The sequence below is a fragment of the Danio rerio genome, chromosome 5, assembly GCF_049306965.1.
Source record: "Danio rerio strain Tuebingen ecotype United States chromosome 5, GRCz12tu, whole genome shotgun sequence".
NCBI lineage: Eukaryota > Metazoa > Chordata > Actinopteri > Cypriniformes > Danionidae > Danio > Danio rerio.
In genome coordinates this window covers 30,227,117-30,249,140 of record NC_133180.1, presented here as the reverse complement: position 1 = coordinate 30,249,140, position 22,024 = coordinate 30,227,117, and the positions used below count along the sequence as shown (strand labels likewise).

General features: G+C 36.8%; 1 protein-coding gene across 4 annotated transcripts in view; it reads left to right on the top strand.

The window, feature by feature from the left end:
- grin1b (glutamate receptor, ionotropic, N-methyl D-aspartate 1b) overlaps positions 1-22,024 on the top strand; it is a 43,333-nt gene that overhangs the window by 18,898 nt on the left and 2,411 nt on the right. For 2 of the 4 annotated variants that reach the window (XM_005171776.4, NM_001144131.1), the window contains 7 exon segments: positions 1,771-1,883; positions 2,022-2,170; positions 3,693-3,850; positions 7,414-7,575; positions 7,741-7,850; positions 10,459-10,604; positions 18,777-18,887. In XM_005171776.4, coding sequence (XP_005171833.1) covers positions 1,771-1,883; positions 2,022-2,170; positions 3,693-3,850; positions 7,414-7,575; positions 7,741-7,850; positions 10,459-10,604; positions 18,777-18,887 — 949 coding nt within the window. 4 annotated transcript variants of the gene reach the window in all.

Here is a 22,024-nt window from a genome sequence, read left to right as displayed (position 1 = left end):
TTTTCCCCATTGACTACCATTATAACCACATTTTATGATTGCAAAACCAAGACACCATATAATTATGCATATTAATTGCTGGTTTTCCCTGTCAGGAAGAGATTAAATTGGTAATTTTTACTGTTGTCATTAGTTGGCACAATTAACCGTTTAGATCAGGGGTGCTCAATCCTGTTCCTGGAGAGCTACCTTCCAGCAGATTTCAGTTGCTACCCATATTAAACACACCTGAACCAATTAATTAGGACCTGAACACCACGTGATAATTACAGGCAGGTGTGTTTAATATGGGTAGTAACTGAAATCTGCAGGAAGGCAGCTCTCCAGGAACAGGATTGAGCACCCCTGGTTTAGATAGAACCTTTAGAAATTTGCCTATTTGTGTATTGTTGAGTTTTGTTTTGTCACCTAAAATCATTCTGCAAGCTGAAAAACAAAAAGAATTATTACCAAATTAGGACTCAAAATCCCCAACAATACATAAACGTTATTCTTTTAAACATTTTAATAGGTACAGGTCAGAATATGTGAGTGGTTCATTTTGACACATGATATTGTAACAGATTTGTGTGTATTAAGCATCAGTAAAGACAACATTAGCTCCTGTCAGCTTTAATTGTGGGGAAAACTGGGTAATTTTAATCTTTTTTCAGCTAATTTCATTGTCCGGATTTAAAACCATTGTTAGGGAGGGATTTAAATCGGTGACGTATCGCAAATCTGCTAGTGGAGAGATGACACTATTATTATTCATAGCTGAGTTTTCTTATCCTATGAGAAGACCCTGCTTCTTAATTATTATGGAGAGCACTGCTTTATGAAGGCAAGGCAGACCTGCCAAGCTGTGAGACCCAATGACTGGGTGAGACCGCGTTCGCACACGGCACACAGTATTTAGCCATACATGAAGGGGCGTATGTGTGTGTTTCCATGATCAACAGGGTTTGTTGCATGTTTTTCTCTGCAATGCTGTCAGGGTCGATACAGCAAAGCTGTTGGCTTGCAGTAAGCATTTTTGTTGGGAGAGCTAAACAGGAAATGGAGAACGGCTTCTTCTTTTATCAGTTGACTTTGCTACTATTCAGACACATCGCCTATATCTGTGCTGCTGTGTTCACCTATTTTTAAAATCTTTTGGATTACCGGCACATTCAGAGCCAGGGATTGAAATCCTCCTCATTTATAGTTCACACGACTATCTTTATAATGATATAACAAATGTTGGTTATGTGTATATGAAATTAGGAATAACAAATGTAGGAGGACATTAAATTAGTTTATTTCTTTGCATTTTAACTTTGTAAACTGTAAAATCATGGCTTTCCTCACGGTTTTGTGTCTCATTTTATGAGCCAACAGACAACCGTTGTTCGCTCCCCTCTTTCTCACCTCTTCTGCTGGCCACGCCCATCATGAAGCATTTCTTTTTTAAATTATGAAGTAGACTTGAACTGAAAGCGGGAGGTTTCATGGCCCTTTAATGTGTATCTGTTATGTCTGTAATTTAAATTTTATGTGAATGCCAATATCGGTATGAATATTGTAGAGTTACACTACTGAGTGTCTCTAAATGACAGGATTTGAATCTTTTTTTAGTGGGCATTTCCATTAAAACTCATCCTCTGACAATTTTTTTAAATAGCCAACCGACCATACAGATGTGAGAATGAAGCACAGTATTAAATATGTTGCAGAACATTCCAAAAGGTTTACTGCAGATTAACAAGTATGAAATGTCTGTCTCTGACTGATATGTGCTTCGCTCTGCAGCCCATTTGGAAGGTTTAAAGTGAATAGTGAAGAGGAAGAAGAAGACGCCCTCACCTTATCCTCCGCTATGTGGTTCTCCTGGGGTGTACTTCTGAACTCCGGCATTGGAGAAGGTAGAAAAATCAGCAAGCAAATTATTATTCGCTCCATTTCCCCCTGTGAGGTGCAGATATTGCTGACTCAGTGTTTGATTGATTGTGCAGTAAGCATAATATTCATTATCGCTCTCACCTCCACGCTTCCATTCACAGGTGCCCCTCGGAGCTTTTCGGCGAGGATTTTAGGTATGGTGTGGGCTGGTTTTGCTATGATTATAGTTGCATCTTATACTGCCAATTTGGCAGCCTTCCTAGTGCTGGATCGGCCTGAGGAGCGCATTACCGGCATCAACGACCCTAGGGTGAGCAGGAAATATGAAGCAGTGCTACATGTTATACAACACAATATCAAATAAGGCTGAAAATTAGCACGTTTAGAGATTGCACATTTCACACAGCATAAAATCAACGCATATAATTAAGCTTGTCAAGGACATGTAATTACGGGTCATTTTGTTCACAAAGGTTATTTTTATGTGGCTTTTTTCATCATAACAGCCTACAGTATGTCAGTTCTGGGATGTGGGCTGAAAATTGGCAAAGAAATAAATGTAAACATTTGATGTAAAATAGCAAGTAATTGTATTTTTTTAATGAGTCTGTAGGTTTTTGAGAAGCAGTGCTGTGTAATACCTGATCCAGAATTATAATTAGATTAAATTGCATTTTAAAATGCTAATATTTACATGTTTATCTTTTTAATTAATCACACAATAACATTATTTACATTGTAAATTATTAATGGTTTATGGATTTTCCGCAGTTTTTTAATATAATTGTCTTTCCATTGTCATGTAGGTAAATATATAAAATGTACAGTTTTATCAAATGTTTTTATTTTTATAATTAAAAAAAAAACATTAGCTGTAGATCACAACTCCAGGTTGGAGTTCTTTAATGCACTTCAAGTTATTGAAAGCAGAGTAGGAAATATATTTCCTTTTTATTATTTAGATCATCCCGGTACAAAATATTTTCATTTAAATCTCTTTGAAAAACAGGGTGGGTAAAAATGATTCTAATGTAACAAAAAAGTCATTAAAAAATGTGTAATCTAATAAATAATTACAACTCCGGTCATGTTATTTGTAATCAGCAACAGACAATTATAAGTAATCTACCATACACCTGCTGTAATTCAGTACTGAATGTAATTTTTAAACTATAATTAGTGACCCTGGACCACAGAACCAGTCTTATGTTACTAGACCCAAAAAATCTTTGTATGGGTCACAATTACAGATTTTTTATTTTATGCCAAAAATCCTTACAATATTAATTAAAGATCAAGATTCTTGGAAATAGTTTTGAAATTTCCAGCTGTAAATATATCAAAACTTAATATTTGGCTGGTAATATGCACATTCAATTTATTTGGACAACTTTAAAAAGGTTTAGAATTTTAAAATATTTAGTTGTTTGTGAACATCTCAGCCAAATATTGTCACTTCCTAAAAAACCATACATCAGTGAAAAGCCTATTCATTCAGTTTACACGGGATGTATACGTCTCATTTTAAAAATCTGGTTTTATAGTTCCTTGTCACACATGAGTTACTTATCATTTTCTAGCTTTCTTCTTAGATGTGTAGACACACAATATGACTTCACTGAACATTTTTAGGTCACACTCAATTCCCACCACTATTTTCATCTTTAATATTTAATGTTATTACAGAGACAAAAAAAACTTCCAAATTTTGGAATTGCAGACACCAAACACCATTTTACTTGAATTATTCAGCATGTTGTGAATCAACAGTCACTTCACTACATCTACAAACAGTTCGTCAAGACCATCCAAACTGTTTCTTTGTGTTTCAGCTGCGAAACCCATCAGATAAGTTCATCTACGCCACAGTGAAGCAGAGCTCTGTGGACATTTATTTCCGGCGCCAAGTTGAGCTTAGCACCATGTACCGCCACATGGAAAAGCACAACTACGAGAGCGCCGCTGAAGCCATCCAGGCTGTGCGAGACAAGTAAGTCATTTTTTTAATACTTTCAAAATTGTTTTTTTTTTAAGTGTGTGTGTGTTTTTTTTTAAAGTAAGGCTATGTCAAAAGTAATCCAAAATGTAATCTAATAATATCAAGAGATTAATTACTTGTATCGTTATTGTTTTTTTTTCTTGTATTAAATAGCTTTTAACATTTTTTATTGTTTAATTAAAGTTTGTGAAACCATCATTTAATGTGATGTTTAACGTACGTCATATCCTTTTTTTTCTTATTTCTATCAATGTGGTACAAAACAATTTGATTCAAATCTATTTGAGAAACAGGTTCTGTCAAAAGTAATCTAAAAGTAATTTTTTTCTTATGCTAGATTTATTTATTTTTTTACTGTTTTTACATTTTTATTGTTTAATTAAGTATCACAGTTTGGGAAACCTTAATTTAATGTGATGTTTAATGCACTTCATGTAATTTTCTATTTCTTTTTTCTATTTTGTGGTACAAAATAATTTGAATCAGATCAATTTGAGAGACAGGTTCTGTCAAAAGTAATTAAAAATGTAATCTAAATAATTATTTTAATAGTTAGTCAACAATCAAGAGATTTAATGCTTTTATCAATATTGTTTTTTCATATTCTAGAATTTATTTTTAATTATTTTACATTTTTATTAAGTATCAGTTTGGGAAACCTTCATTTAATGCAATGTTTAATGCACCATGTTGTTTCTTTTTCTTATTTCTATCAATGTGGTACAAAATAATTAAATTCAGATCTATTTGAGAAACAGGTTCTGTCAAAAGTAATCTAAAATAATCTAATTAATTATTGTATTAACTAGTCGGCAATCAAGAGATTTATTACTTGTCAAATTTTTTTTGTATTGTTTGTATGGTTTATTTTGTTAATTGTTAAATAGCACAATATTACAGCACATAGTTAAGGTCCGGGCATAGATACTGATGCCAGGAAGCAGGCAGCAGAGAGCCAGTCAGTTTAAAGAGTGACACACATTTCTCTTATCTCAATGAGTGCGCGAAGAAGAGCAGAGAGCGGCTAAACACCAGTTAGTGTGAATCAGTACAGTATTGATTCTGAATACAAAGCAGGGGCTGGGAGTCGTATTTTAGAAAAGACCCTTGTTACAAGGCTAAGACGAGAACAGATGACAGCCTGCCAGGATGTTTAATAATGCTATTGACCAATTTTTAGAATCTGGAGTTAAAAATTGTAATCTTCAGGAAATATCTACTTAGAAGATGCTAATTGTCTGCTGTTGGTAAAAAAGTAGTGTAGTCCAATTTAGAGCTGCTGATAATGGGTACGATGTTGAAAAATGAAAACCTAAATAAATTTGAAATGAAATGAAGACAAAATATGTGAGAGTCTGCACTCTTTGTACAAAAAGATCTGCATTCGTACAATGAAGCCCGAGATTGCCTTCATAGATCATCCTCAAATCCTGTAGGATCACATCGGATCATCATCGAGTTTTGCTCAAACTGCTCAAAGCTCATACAGCTTCTATTCTGCTGCAATTCAAGTAAAACAGGGACAAAAAAACAAGGTTATTATTGAACACCCTGGTATTTCTATTCATTTAGAAACAAAGCAAATGACTGTTTATACAGTTATAGTCAGAACTATTAGCCCCCCTTTTTATTTTTTTTCCCTAATTTCTGTTAACCAGAGAGATTTTTCCCCAACACAATTCTAAATACAATAGTTTGCTCAGTATATATATTGTTTAAGGGGGCTAATAATTGCGACATTAACATAGTTAAAAAAAAAAACTGCTTAAGTTCTAGCTCAAATAAGACAAATACAAAAAAATTCTTGCTCTATTGAAATAGATTGCTTTTTCATCATTTTGAAATTTTTTAAAAAGAAAATACTAATAATAGGTCTAATAATTCTGACTTTAACTGTATAAATGGAATGAAACACCACAGTATTGCACAAATGTTTTGTTCTCAAGTATTGATTGGATCTAGTTTTGTTGGAAATATTAATGAAAAAAAATCAGACATTCTTGTGTCTAATATCTAACTGTTTTAACTGAAAATGTAAAAACTGAGCATTGTTCCTGAAAATTGTCTCAACTTTAAAATCTTGCTTGTTGAACTGTTGCATAAATGAAGTATCATATTCTTGTGCTAATAATTGGGAAATCAGCACTCATGCTCTTATTTCAAAATAGCCCATACAGGAATATTTTTCACTTTCATAAGTTTAATTAGGGACCAATCTAAATTCAGGTTTCGAACAGGTTTCATCATTTTGGACTCTTAGAATATCTGTCTTTAAACTGTTTGTTCATAAAAGTATCATAAGAAGAAAAAAGTAAATCAAGGTGTCACGTCTGACACCTTGTGGTGCAAGGAATGACGTGTGGTGCAAGGAATGAAAAAAGTGTCCAAATGCAATCTCTCCAGGTTTATTGGTAATTCAAAAGACCAATACATTACCAAATAACCCAAACAAAACAAGGAGAACAGAAAAAGTAACAAGTAACAATAGATTACAATTAGTATAACAAGGGGATATACACTCACCGGCCACTTTATTAGGTACACCTTCCAAGTACCGGGCTGTACCCCCTTTAGCCATTAGAATTGCTTTAATACTTCGTGGCATAGATTCAACAAGATACTGGAAATATTCCTCTATATCTTTCTGTGACGTTGTGACGCTGTGGCATTGACACTGTTAAATTGGTAGTAAGGGGCCCAAAGTGTCCAAAATACTGTATATCCTCCACAAAATTACACCATCATTAGCAGCCTAATCTGTTGATACAAGGATGGGTCATGCCTTCATGTGGTTGATGCCAAATTTTGACCCTACCATCCGAATGTCACAGCAGAAATCGAGACTCATTAGACCAGGCAATGTTTTTCCAATCTTTTATTGTCTAATTTTGGTGAGCCTGTGCAAATTGTAGCCTCTATTTCCTGTTCTTAGCTGACAGAAGTGGCATCCGGTGTGGTCTTTTGCTGCTGTAGTCCATCCGCCTCAAGGTTTGACTTGTTGTGTGGTCAGAGATGCTCTTCTGCATTCCTCAGTTGTAACGATTTGAGTTACTATTGCTTTTCTATCAGCTGGAACCAGTCTGGCCATTTTCCTCTGACCTCTGGCATCAACAAGGCATTTTCACCCACAGAACTGCTGCTCACTGGGTATTCTCTCTTTGTCGGACCATTCTCTGTAAACCCTAGAGATGGTTGTGCATGAAAATCCCATATCAGCAGTTTCTGAAATACTCAGACCAGCCCGTCTGGCACCAACAATTATACCACGTTCAAAGTCACTTAAATCACCTTTCTTCCCCATTCTGATGCTTGGCTTGAACTGCAGCAGGTCATCTTGACCATGTCTAAATGCATTGAGTTGCTGCCTTGTGATTGGCTGATTAGAAATGTGTGTTAACTAGCATACAGGTGTATGTATAAAGTGTTTGGTGAGTGTATTAAGTTCAGACAATAAGGTTAAACTATATGATGAGGGGGTGGAGACTAAATAACTCTCATTGGTCTCATTGGTCAAAGAAATCGAACTATCTTTAAAAATGACCATGCTTCCACAGCAAACTCCACGCATTTATATGGGATTCAGCAGTGTTGGAGTTTGAGGCCTCGCAGAAATGTGACCTGGTTACTACGGGCGAGCTGTTCTTCCGCTCTGGATTCGGTATCGGCATGCGTAAAGACAGCCCTTGGAAGCAAAATGTCTCTCTGGCCATCCTCAGGTAAACCCCACCAAGATGAATCACCCACAGCAAACACAGCCACGCTTTTGCTTGTTTTTCTTTTTTCCTTTCAGCTAATCCCTAGGCTTACCGCAATCTGTCAACTGTTTCTAATTCTGGAATAACGGATTATTTGACTGATGTGTCGGTTCTCTGAATTAATAGTTCCCATGAGAACGGCTTCATGGAGGACTTGGATAAAACCTGGGTTCGATATCAGGAGTGTGACTCCAGAAGCAATGCCCCAGCCACGCTCACTTTTGAGAATATGGCAGGTATGAGGCACCTATGATCGACTTCACTTGTTGTCACATGTGACCTATACACATGCACAGTATGTGTATGCATTACATGTATTTCATTGTTTCTGCCATTTACAGAATTAAATAAGTTATTTTTAATGTTGCACAAAACTTCAGCTAATCACAGTTGATTTGTAAAAAAAAAAATTATATCCTTTTAAATCTTTAAAATGATTGAATTTAATTCTGTTATCATTTATTCTTTTGAGTTTCTTTCTTCTGTCAAACACATACAAAGATATTTTCAAGAATGCAGAAAACCTGCATCTTGACCTTGACTTCCATGGTAGGAAAAACAAAGTCAATGTTAGTCAACTATTGAAATCTATAGAGTTGGGTATTGTTTAGGGTTATTTCAATACTGGTGCTAAATCGATACTTTTAAATTGGTACCGATGCCTAACCCGATACTTTTGAGCCACAAAATTATGGTGGATGACTTTAGACAAGTCTTTTAATTTACAAAAATATATATTTTAATCATTTTAATTGAAGAATATAATTAAAGTTTAAAGTATACATCAATTCATATTTTGTATATTTGATTTAAATTACATTAATATATTTCTTCTGAATTTAAGATTTGGATTATGCAATTAGCAATACATTAGCTCACTACTAACCTGTGTAAAGGCTGTCATCAAAATCAAGAAACACCTTATTTCTAGAGTTGGGGCCGTTTTACATATAGCGCATAGATTCATTAACATCGTCATTGAACCACCACGCTATCCACGTTTCCGCCGTAGTTTCATGTAATTTCCATTTTTTTATTTTTATTTTGTAGACTTTAACTGCAGTTTCACTTTCATTCAGCAACATATTGTTAATGCCACGTCACAAGCTGAGGTATTGAATGAAAATATAATGTAAGGACTGGTGGAAGAGTGTTGTTTTAATGGAATTTGATACTGCATGCCGAATGGAAAGAAAAAAACTCCACATTTCGTGACTCTGGTGTCTGTGGTCTTTTAAGGTAATCAAAAATCACTGTTTACATGGCAGACTCTTAATCAGAGTATTGTCTTAAACAGATTAAAATCAGAGTATTGGTGTCTATGTTAATGTAATTAGAGAAAGTGCCAGATGACGTCGCAAGCTGTCAAAGGTAATCCATTCCTCCCCTTTAAGTTGATTCCATGAGCCCTCAAATTTTTCATTAATGTTTGATGTGTTTCGCCCTTTACATGCAACTTTTGTGAAGCATCTGCTTCATGTTGCTGTGCCAGAATCCTTGTTTGTAAAATATAGCCATACTTTAGAATGCTTAGTTTAAGCAAATTTGAAGAACCGTGATCATGCGTGTTGATGAATCTGTAGGGAATCGCACATAAGGATGTGATATACTACGCACATTGCCTAAGTGCATTCCCTTGTTAAGCAACAAGAACACATGCGGATTATGTCCGTATCCCTCAAAATTGTTTAGAATTAAATGTTTAGAGATGGTGTAACACAACATGTATCTATGTGTGCCTTTGATGTATCCCTTAATGCTTGTACATCCTTGTCGCAGCACCAGTGGCACCAAAATTTATACACTGATTCGGTCACATACCAGTTACACAGGAACCAGTGCCTTAATGGCACCGGGTTTCAGTACCCAACCCTAGAAATCAATGGTTACAGGTTTTCAACCATCTTTCAAAAAAGAAAGTGTTTAACAGAAGAAAGAAACTCAGAAATGTTTAGAACCTTTTTTGAGTTTAGTAAATAGTATGATAGATTTCATTATTGTGTGAACTATCCCTTTTACCAAAACCTAAACAGGACAACTAAAGCCTGGATCACACTGCACAATTTTTAATAATCCTAAACCATTGCAACATGACTGCACAAACATGTCTCCCATGTCACACTGTAAGATCTCAGCTGTCATAATGTCAGACTGAATGACATTAAAAATGCGCCAAACACAGAAGAAAACTCTCCTGCAGTTTGACGTCATCCATCCATGACACTTTTCGTCATTTCTCACAGCAAACATAAACAATCTGTAGCAGCAATTTTGCATGCAGCATGCCTCAAATAATAAAACCAGCAAGACAAAAAACTATTTTGACATTTCCCTGCAGTCATTTGAAGTTGTTATGCAGATTGTGTAGCTGAGCCAGTTGTCACACTGAAGAACTGAAGAAAAGGGCTGGAAATTTTCTGAAACTGACAGAACTTCATTGGAGGAAAAATCTGATTGCAATTGCCATTAAGCAGCTGTCTATGAACATGCCAACCTAAAGATCAAATATCACATATTTTAGCCTAAAATCTCTCCCAAATTTGTCTCAGACCACCAAACTGTGGCTGAAATCCCACAGTGTGAGCAGGGCTTAAGCTTGATAAGTTTCCAAAACAGAAAATTAATCAGTAAAATTGCAATTATCTTCAACTATCTTGAACCTTTTAGAAACACTAGATCGTCCAATATCATCTTTTGTCTACTGGTTTACAAATACTCTGAAATCCAGCATACTACTCAGCTAACATAATAATATATAAGTAGGCATATTCACACACAGGGTCTATCCACTGCTAACTTAGTTTAGACTCTCTAGAATTAAGGAAATGTATTTTCATCACACAGGCGTGTTCATGTTGGTGGCTGGTGGCATAGTCGCCGGGATCTTCCTCATCTTCATTGAGATTGCATACAAACGACACAAGGACGCCCGCAGGAAGCAAATGCAGCTGGCCTTTGCAGCAGTTAACGTCTGGAGGAAGAACCTACAGGTACAGTCGCCTCCAAACTCTTGTCGGAAAGAATTAAAGTAAAACAGGCCAATCTGCTGCTACCCTATGGGTTTCAACACAGAGTGAAGAAGTCTCGTAGATTTCTTCTGGTCGCATGTCTGTCATCTGTTCGTGATGTGACTTAAAGGTCATGATGAAGCACAAATTAACACATTACCAAAAGGGCAAACTCAAAAAAAGAACAGTCAAATGAGGCAGTCAAACAGCAGTTAATGGTGCAGTGAATTAAAGCATGCAAACACATTAATGCATGCTGAGTTAATGCAGAATGAACTTCTGTTGTACAATGAATACTTAGGAAGTGTTTTCTTTGTGTGTGTTTTAATGCCAATGACCCACTGATTTCCTTCATAATAATCTATATTTATGTAAAGACTGACTTTATATTCCAAAGTTTAGAACTTACAGTAAGTCTAATATTATTATTCAGTTCAGAAATCATTGTACTATATTGTAATATAGTCCTCTGCCTCGCCCGTCGCAGCAACCAGCTCGCAAAAATACACATATCCCTGTTTACACTTATGGGCTCTATTTTGACGTTCCATGCACAGAGGGTAAAACGCAGGGAGCAAACGCTTTCAGGGCGTGTCAGGGCGCGTTTTTGCTAATTTAAGGACGGGAAATCTGCCTTGTGCCATGGCGCATGGTCTAAAAGGGTTGAGTTTATTTTCTTAATGAGTTATAGGTGTGTTTTGAGAATAAACCAATTAGAGTCTCATCTCCCATTCCCTTTAAGACTCAGCTGTGTCGCCAAGAGCGCATTCGCTATTTACAGGACGTAAAGTAAGTCTAAGTGGAAAAAATGAGAATTTCACAAGCAAACAGTTGACAGTTTTTAACAGAAAACTGTTAAACAGAGCATCTACTGCGTGAGAATGAGAGATAAATGATCTACTTTCACTTTCGCTCTTGGATAGGGAAACCTTTACGCACAGACATCAATTAGCCTATAAATAATTAATTTCGTTTGTTAAGCGCAAATATTTGTTTCAAAACTATTTCTAAATTCAGTTCTAATTTCTAGCAAACGAATAAATGAACAATAATGACCAAGTGTGGTCAAAATACTGAGTTATATCCAAATACACCTGCCATGCCCCATATGGTCTAAAACCTGACAGGTGGGCAAATCTAAGCTTGTTTTTAATAAAACAAATATAAATATGGATATATTAAATAATACTGCTAATAATGATAACATTATACAAAAGCAAATTGTTATGAATGAACTAAAAAAGCCTCCCGAGATGAAGAAGACATAAAAGCAGTGATTTTTCATATTTATGTAGGCTAGAAAATAATATGTTTTGTAATATTTTAATCCTTTATATTTATATCCTATATCTATTCTTATTATGTCCTATGTATATCCTTAATATTTAAATTTTTTCATACGTAAAGATATTTGCCTATTGCTCTTTTGTGCGTATTAAGCAGTGCGTAAGCGAGGCGCAACTCTGCGCCGGAGTTTAGACCAGGTTAGTTTTGGTCTAATGAAAAATCTATTATAGTTTCTCAAAATAGCAACGTGCCAGCAGTCCACCTCAGAAAGCCTTCCTTTTTAGAACAGAACGCCTATGGGCGCACAAATGAGCGCTAATGCATTAGCTATTTAAACAGCGTAGCGCAACGCCTCAAAACGCGTCTTGCGCCACACTGCGCCGGGTGTATTATAGGGCCCTAATATGTCTTAGCTTTTGAATTTGCATTTGTCAGGTAACATGTCATAGCATCAGTACCCGGCTTCAATATTTCTCTTTCATGCTTGTAATTTTAGCAAAATCCTCAGATACTGTTGGTTGGTTGCTGTTGGTTGTGCACCTTTTTACCAACCAAGTTTGTCGACACCATTATAACGACACAGATCACTCTGCCTATTCATGCCAGAGTCCCACGGAAATAGTGATTGACAGGGGTTAATTTGTGTTTGTTATCTTTATTTATTTATGTTTTGGTAATGGGTAAAACAAAGACCATGCGGGACAGGTAGTTGAAAAAGTAGGCAACAAATAACTAATTCGTTATAAATTTATTATTTATTCATAAGCCGCCTACAACAACGATGCCATCATCCATTGCAATGTTTCACATTAGACATCTTACGATGCCAAATTGGTCAACATCGCCCAACCCTGATGATAAACTGACTTAAAACTGTTTGCATAACTTATAAAATTAAGTTAGAACATGATTAGTTTAAGAAGTTACAATGAAGTAAAAACACACATTGTCATGACTAATTGATCAGTTTTTTTTACAGTGTAGGAAACTCTATGCTTTTTCTATAATATTATTCTTACTACATTTCTCAAAGGGTCTTTGACATTAAAATGATTTTTAAAAATTATTCATACCCAAAAAGGGTATTTAAAAATAATAAAGAGTTATGTTTTGTTTAAAATGCAATATAATTGTAAACATCTGCTGAATTAATTTAACCTCTCAGTAGTGCAAAACATGCCTCAAGGTAAAATACATGAACATCTGGCCATGCAACAGCACTGAGGTATCCAAAAAAAGAGTGGTTCTCCATGCAAAGACACATCCCTAACCATCCAGTCGAAATGCTCAGCATGATAAAGCAGCTCCTGCAGCCTCACTACTGCCAGTGGCCTTGCTTTTATCGAGCAGCTTGACAAATTCACACACACATATTGTGCACACACATACACAAAGAGCCTCCGATGCTGCTGTGGAGCGAGGAAGATACTGAGCAGATCGGCTCAATGTCCCCGCTGGGCTCCAACCGCGATCAGAGCGTCCTTGCGCCCTATACAGATCAGTGTCTGTCTGTTCACTGCTGGCTTCCAGCTGCATCCATGCACAATGGGTCACGGGCCAACAAGATACTCGGATGTTGGTGGAAAGTAACAAGGTCAGCTCGTTTGAGACTTCACAACACATGACCGCCGCTCTAAACTGTTGTGAAAGTTACTGCGTTGTTGAAGCAAGATTACTTTTCCTAATGGGATGCAAGTCGTTGAGCGTGGCCTTGTTACTTTAGACCCATTATGAGCAGGCATATATTTCACCACAAGGCAGAATTGACTAAATCTAGTTAATGCATCAAGTGTCAGTGCAGTATCGAAGCCGACAGCGATCTGATTGACTTCACACATCAGAGAGTCATGTTATAGGGAGTTAAGTGTTTTAACCTTCGGGCTTTACCGCCTACTTGAGTCACAAGACAATGCTGTGTGGTTAATACGCCCACGAGCGCCACCCACGTCAAGTCAGAGGTCTGGCATTGTTGAAGCCTCATCATTCGAGTTGAACAAGAAACTATATTTGACCACAGACGAGGTCTTCTTGATGGATTTTCCTCCCACCGTTTATTGAATAAAGGAAATATAATGCTTATATAATTTAACAAGCCTGCCATGTAATCCCCATCAGAATGGTGAATATGGATGTTTAACTGGTGCTAATGGCGGCCGATTCGAGTTGATGAATAATTCCTCCCTGAAAGCGAGAATCAATTATTCCATGCAAACCCCGGCACCATCGTTCCAGGTGCACATGCGATGTACTATGCAAAAGTCGTACACACAACTGCTTCCTGAATGCATGAACAGGCAGATCTGCCTAGGGTGGATTTGCATTTCAAACCGGAGAGAGCCAGAAGCAGATCAGGAGCCTGTGTGATGTGGGCTGGCTGCCCACTCCAGAGGCTCTACCTCATCACAGGGCTTTGAAATGCAACGGATGAAAGCACTGATGGTTAAAGGAGCTCGTACGGTCACCGTTTCTAAAAATAATAATAAAAAACAATGACAAGATGCATTATGCGAAAACAGATGAAAATCTTATTGTGGGCATTTTTTGTGTCTTGTTTCTTTTGCGATGTTGTTTGAAAGAGCAAGGCAGTGACTAACAACTCACAAATGAATTGAAGAGCTGTTTAATGCACTTTACTTTACAGAAGCATTTTGGTTGGTTTTGGACTAAAATTCATTCATATGTAGTTGCCGTAATTGTCTCAAATTATTTTAGAAAGAAAATGTTTTCAAAAATATAGAAATCTGATTGTATAGATGTGACTATTTATATACAAGTTCCCCTATAATGTAAAAGGTCCAAAGTAGGACAGTGCGATTTGGGGAAAAGATCTTTTTTTTTTTTTTTTTGACATTGCGATTTTAATTTGATTTTCGATTTAATTTTGTAGTCAAGTTTCAGCTCAATATTCTGTATTGTAGTTTTTTACTTACTGTGTGTTAAAATGCAGTGAGTATTAGTTAAAAAAGGAACTGAAAAGATATTAACTTACTTAAGCATTTATTATTTTTTTTAATACTCAGAAATGAAATCAGTAAACACAAATAAAATGACCATACCTTTCTGTAAACAAGTTGAACTTGAATTAGGAGATAATGTAGCTTATTAAAAAAAAAAAAAAAACTTAGCAAACTAACGTGGCTGACACAATTCTAAAATTGTACTTTGCTGTTTCTTGCAACTAGATTGAGTGTCACTGGCAATACTTTCAGTTGACTTTTTAGCAGGACTCTTCATATAGCTGCCTGTGGTGCTTTTTTAAGTGCTCGTTCTTGTATTTTCTCGTGCTGTGGCAACAATTCTAACAAATAACCTGTTTTTGTTCTGTCTGTGACTTTGAAACCAAAATATTCCCATATTACCGATTTCCTGTTTTCTTTTATATATTTCATGTCACAGCCTCTTGCTATTAGCTAATTGCAACTTTTCAAATCACTGTTGGATTTCGATTAATCACACAGCCCTAGCCCGAAATGTTATGAATCAAGTTGGATGACAAATAAAGTTATTAAAATCAACCCTAAACCACCAAAATCAATAATCAGCAATTCCAGTAGAAGGAGGTTTGGGTTGATCAACTAGTTCTTCCAGACTCAAAACTTGCTCAAATTGATCAAAAATATATAATTGATGCCATCATACAGCGTATACAATTGGTAATGGTTTAGAACAGTAATAGACAGTAATAGATGTTGTTTCTGACAAGCACTGTAAGGTGTAGAACACTAATAACAAACCAGTTAGGTGCGTTTCCTAAACAACGATATAAAACGTTGCTGAACTATCACAGTATGATGCATCATTTGGGAAAAGAACAATGTAGTGACGAGTGTTTCCCAAAACCGTAGCTGCTTTGTCGCAGACTCATTGTTTGAATCATGTTAGTTATAACTTAAAATATCCATAATGACCCTCTAAACGAGGTGGAGTAACAAGTTCTTTAGAGAATTTTTTTTTTTTAATCTAATATTGGTTTTGATAAAATCTCGCATTCGCTTTACAGATTAATAAAAATGTATGTAAAAATTATTATTATTATTAAGTAGAATATTGTTTATTAATTTTAAAGCCTACTTTTACAATTGGACACATTCAAACCACTGCAGAAATTTTCTAACCAACAGGCCCATGTCATATAGGCCCACAGTACAGATACATTTCTTAATAAATAAGCTACTATAAATTAAAACCATTAACGAATGTTGTATATTTTTGTTTTCACAAGATTTGGAGACATAACGTACATTTCATTTTTAAATAGTAGGTCAGGCTTTCATCATGAGCCACGGCTGTGTTCAAAATGGCATAAATGATTTTAAAGTGCAATGCAAAGCGAACTCAATTGTCAATATGAAGATCGCTTAAACAGAACTGTACAAATACTATGAAAGCTAATTAAAATAGTTTTTTTTTTTTTCAATCATTCCATGTTTAAATGTTGGAATGTTTGAAATAAATGGGAATAGAACACAACCAGGGACTATGCTTTTAACTACAGCTCTAAAGGTGTAGTTGGAAACGTACCAGTTTGCGAATGTTTGTTGGAACGACTAGTTGGGGAAACGTCAAATCATTTCCCCATGTAACCATGGAACTTGTGACCTTAAAAGCTAACGATGGTGTTCAGAAACACACTTAGGCCCCATTTACACTAGTACGTTTTAGTTTTAAAACGGCGTTTTAGAATGAAAACGATCCGCGTCCACACTCGCGTTTTACCCAGCGTTTCTGAACTGCTCTCCATCCACACCAAAACGCTGAAAACGCACATCACGTGACCACACAGACGCTCTCGGGCAAGCGCTGCAGCCCATGTACCCAGATGAGAGCTCTGCTAGTCGGACTTCTCATCAAGCATCTCCCGCTGGATCTAATCTCACTATATTTATTAAACGGGATATTTCATTCATCTTGTTGTCTTTATCTAACGACATATTCCCTGACTTTGGGCATTGGAATCTATTACTTGTTCTCAGGTAACGTGTTTTGGCTGAGCGCAAAGATAAGTTAATGATTAATGTAACCACGTACATTCTGTATATTGACTTATCGCTTGCCTTTATTTCCTATAATGTATACACTTATTGTATGTTATACTTTTAAAATGGCCATTATCGATTCTTAAAACTGATACTCAGCAAAAGAGAGGGGATGTTTCGTATTTTCACTAAAATTGAAAGGAGGCAGTTGTTATCGGCTCCGTTTTGTTATAAATATCCAGACAGTGAAGATGACGCTCATCTTATACAGCACGGCGCCTCAACATGTCTGCTGTCTAAGTTGCTAATATTAAAATGAAAATAGGCAGTTCCTTAAATCATGTTTACATTTTATTGTTGAGAAAGTGAAACAACGAAGCCAGGGTGATGTGAATGAAGTTATAAAGTACACTGTTCCCTTTGAAGATTTACCCGTGTCCTCGGTATAGTCTGCTTTTCCATATCAAACTGAGAAGAAGAGACTGCAGCCTTGATCAAACTTGCGAAGTCTGAACTTACACGGAGAAGATTCAGGACTGAACTGTGTGTTAGGCTACTTAATATTCAGGAAAACCCCCAATCAGAGAGGCGAACGTCTGCAGCCCCGCCTCCGTTTTCAGATGTCTCCGTTTTCCATCATCCACACTGAGACGGAGCAGCAGCGTTTCAAAATGAAAACGGCCTCTCCAGCGTTTTCGAAACGCTCCGTTTTCGGCGCTCGAGAACTCCGGCGTAGTGTGGACGGTTGGCGTAACCGTAGCAAAACTTATGCGTTTTCAAACTAAAACGCATTAGTGTAAACGGGGCCTTAAAGTCATCTGACCAATCAGGCTTAGAGAAAGTAGGGCTTCTTTAGATCTTCAGTCAAGTCAATTGACACTCAAATGTTAACAATGAAGCCATGTCAAACGCATATTAAGAGAAAATTATAGTGATATTAGTCCCTGAATGCATTGTTGGAGAACTTCAAAAATAAAAATAAATAAGAAACCCTTAAAACAATAGGGGAACTTTAAACAAAAATTGTCCACAAATTCCAACTCATGTGGTACATGAACTGGTTGACTATACACTGCTGTCAAGTAAAGTGCAATTGCAGATGGTTACATTTTGAGTCGCTCACTGTAGGGGATCAGACACACACTCCAAATGTGCTAGACAATGAGGGAGTGACGGTGCCAGCCAAGGTCAACTGTCATGTCATTCATTTTGCATTCCCTTTTTGGTTCCATGTATTGCATGTCTTCTGGTTGAATTCACCACCCCCCTTCCCAACGCTCTCGTCTCCACTTATGAGCTGCGCACACCTCCCTTCCTCCTTCCTTCATACGCCCATTATACCCTCAATGGGTTATAATGCAGAGGGACTGTGTTAAGTTTCAATTGTTTATTGATAAGTTGCCCTTTTTTCCTGAAAACACCTGAACATCATCTCCCTTTCCAAACGGAGCCTGTTTTTTCCCCATCCGATTATGTTCATTTTGCTTTTTTTTCCTTTGCTAATGCTTTGGCTTTTCATTTTGATGGAGTTGCGGAACTGTGGATGAGTGCGGTCAGCTCGCACGATCCACAGCGGTCCTCCTCCTCCCCTCTCTAGAGTGCCAGGACTGTAAAAGTAAGATATATTCTGTACACATTCTCACCCGGTCTATGCCAGTGTCCTCTTTCCTTGTAGAGCGCTGTGGGTGCGCGAAAGCACCGTTCTGACTCACAGCCAAGATGGAGATGGAGAATGGACAGGAGACGCCATTGCTAATTGTGATTAGCACCAAAATTAGCAGGGTTAGCAGTGCCATTTAGCAGTCTCAGTGGGTGGTGATGGTTGGAAACCAAGCACGCTCTTCCAGAGGGCACGAATAATTGTTCTACATATACTGTATATTTATTTTAGGATAGGAAAAGTGGTAGAGCAGAGCCCGACCCCAAAAAGAAAGCCTCTTTTAGGTCCATCAGTACCAACCTGGCCTCCAACATCAAGAGACGTAGGTCGTCCAAAGACACGGTAAGGAGATTAAGAAAATGACGCCCTGCCTGTACTTCTATCTTCTCGCTCTCTTTCTCTTCCTCCTCCTCCTTCTCCTCAGCTTGCCCTGTTTCTTTCAATCTCAATCTCTTCCTTTCTCCTGTCATCTCATCTCTCCTCTCCAAAACAAACGTCTCATCTCAGACTATCTTCACCCTCACACATGGAGTTACAGTCATGGCCACATGTCTGTCAGTCAGCCATCTATACTACATCCAGACATCTGTTGGGAAAGCCCAATCAGGGATCTAGCTGCCAGGGAAAGTGTGCAGAGGGAACCGAGGAGCAGATTTTATTTGGTGGTGGGGGGGGATTACTTTGGGTTTGACCTTGCAGGAGGGGGTGAGGTAGCTTCTCCTTCTTAGCGCCTGTGCTGGTCTTTCTCCCGCGCCTAACCTGGATGTGACTTTACGCTCTGTTTTCACCTTTTCTGTTCTCCTTTTTTTATGTGTACTTTTGTGTCTCTCCTCTCATCACTCGGTCCTGTAACCGTTATTTCCATGTCCCTCATCCTCCTTTTTTATTGTCCCATTTTATGTGGTTGCTCTCACAAAGTCACCCTGTATGCCTCCCGCGATGCACGGTATCGCCATTAACAGCCAAACGAGACGAGCGACGCTAAAATAACCTGTGCTGTTCCCCCCCGGCAGGCCTGCACCGCCATTTATTTTTAACCATCCAATGTTTTCTTTGCAGTTTTATGAATACAAAAACCTACTTTTCATTTTCAGGAAACGCTGCTCGGATGGGTCGACGTTTACAATGTATTGAACTCTCAGAGCGAGAATCCCAAATGAGTTTGTTCACACAAACGCCTCCTCGCTGTGATTCCTGGGTCCCGCAGGTTTAATAAGACGTAGCTCTCAAACTAAACAGCTAGAAGCTCTGAGGATTCAATACAAACAAATGTGCGAGCACAAATGCAGACTACTCCATTGCATTGATTGTTTTATACTGAATTCAATTGCTCGCTGGGTATGGCAATGATTGACCTGGGGCTTTGTTGCACACACCTCCACTTGCAAAGTTATTCTGATTGGCAGTTCATTTGCTCCACAGTTTACAGAGAAACATTAAAACCCACATAGGTCACAGTTGATTTCTTCTTCAGTTGGTCACAAAGGTGAGGGTGCTCACAAAACTTGATATGATATACATGATGAATTTAGAATAGGCCCAGATTAATGTTACTTTTGGCTAAAGATACAAAGTCAAGTAGCTACACAGTGACCAAATGTCTTTTTGAACTGATGTTTACCCATCACAGTCCTAATCATCCTTTTCTTTTTCTATCAGTGTTTTTATAAATGGATTTGAATGGCGTTTTAAATGTCGGTGTCCACACCACATGCCACACTGCCTCTCTCTTCCTCTACCAGCATGAACCTTCTGGTTGTTGTAGAATAGAGCTCTTATACTGTTCCCCTGTTTGTAGACAGGGGGCGCTGTGGTTATGACTCACAATTGATTCAGAACACTGTAAAAACATTGTTATGAGTGAGAGAATCAAAGCACCCACTGAAGCCACTTTATTTTGAGTATTTATTCAAATCTATGTTCCGTAAACATGATTTTATTTTTAATGACTTAAAGGAACAATTCACGCAAAAATTGGAAATCTGTCATTATTTTCTCTCAATCATTGTGATTTGAAGCAGGCCTATAGCCAGCCCAGTGAAAGGTGTGGTTCTTTTTTCTCAATAAGTGGACCTTTTGCAGATATTTGACTCATTTTCTATTTAAAATGAATAAGATTGAAAATCTTATTTATTTGAATAAGATTTAAATACTGAAAAAAATGAAGTACTGCTTTTTAGTTTTAAACACTATTTTTAGCTGGATTAGCTAGTCAGATGGTCATCATAACCACACTTTTTGATGTATCAAAAAAGATTTATAATAAAGAAATATATTAAAAATTAACAAATACAAATTTATTACATCATATTTCATTAGAAAAAAAACAGGAATCTGTTTTAAATTAAAAACTGTAGTAAATTGTCATTTGTTAGGCAAATAACAAATAGAGCAGTATATTTAACTTTCCTCGATCAGAATTTGGCTTTGAATAATAAGAAAAAGCATAATAATAATATAATTATTAATTATGTAGAACTTTACGATTTTTCTAGCCTCTCCTGAAAATGTTTGAAAAGTCAAGGATAACAATAGTAAAATTAATATCCATATTAAAATTTTAATAAAGACTCCAAGATTTAGAATAAAAGTTACTAGTAAAATGTTTTTTTTTTATATATATATTTAACCACAATACAAAAATCAGTAGTGAAAGATAACCTCACGTACATCAGATTCAAATGCTTACTTGCACAGCTGGATGTTGGACTCATGAAAAATAAGTGTTTCCATTGGACAAAACTGATTAAGTCACACCAAAGCGACAAAGATTAAACTTGGTCTTAGACCCTTTTTTGATGTTTTTTTTTTCTTTTACAAGTTTTGACAGCATAGTAGTCAAAACAGGACAAATAAGCTCATGTATTGGACAAATTTTAAACTTTAGTCAGTGAGAGGTGGGTCTTTCGAACCACCCAAACGCCCCTGGCTACGGCCCTGTAAAGACCTGTGTGATCTTTTTAATACTGTGAAATCTTTTGAAGAACATTTAGCCAACAGTAGTAAATCCTCATTTTGCTGCAAAATTTAAAGTATGAGTTAAATAATTGTCAGTCAGCCTAACAAACATATTTGTCTGAAAATAACATTAATTTTCAATGACAATAGGTCTTATTTTGGTGCTTTCTTTAATACATAAAAAAATGGGTGAAATAATCCAATATATTGTCTGTGTTGCAGTAAATCATACAGGTTTACGATCAAGTTTAGAGCTAGTAAATGATTATCTCTAGAGGAACAATACTCTTTTATGAAATATAGCCCTTTCTACTGCTAATATTTCCCCATGTGTGGAGTCAAAATAAACTTTCAATACAATAATTCTACAGAGACATCGAGAGTCAAATCTGTATCAGGCTGGAATGAACTGCACCTTGTGGTGCATATCAGATCCGACCGTCATATTTCATTAGGACAGTTACCATGGTGACAATACTTCTAGGTCAGGTAAATTATTAGCCGTAGGCCAGGAGACGGAG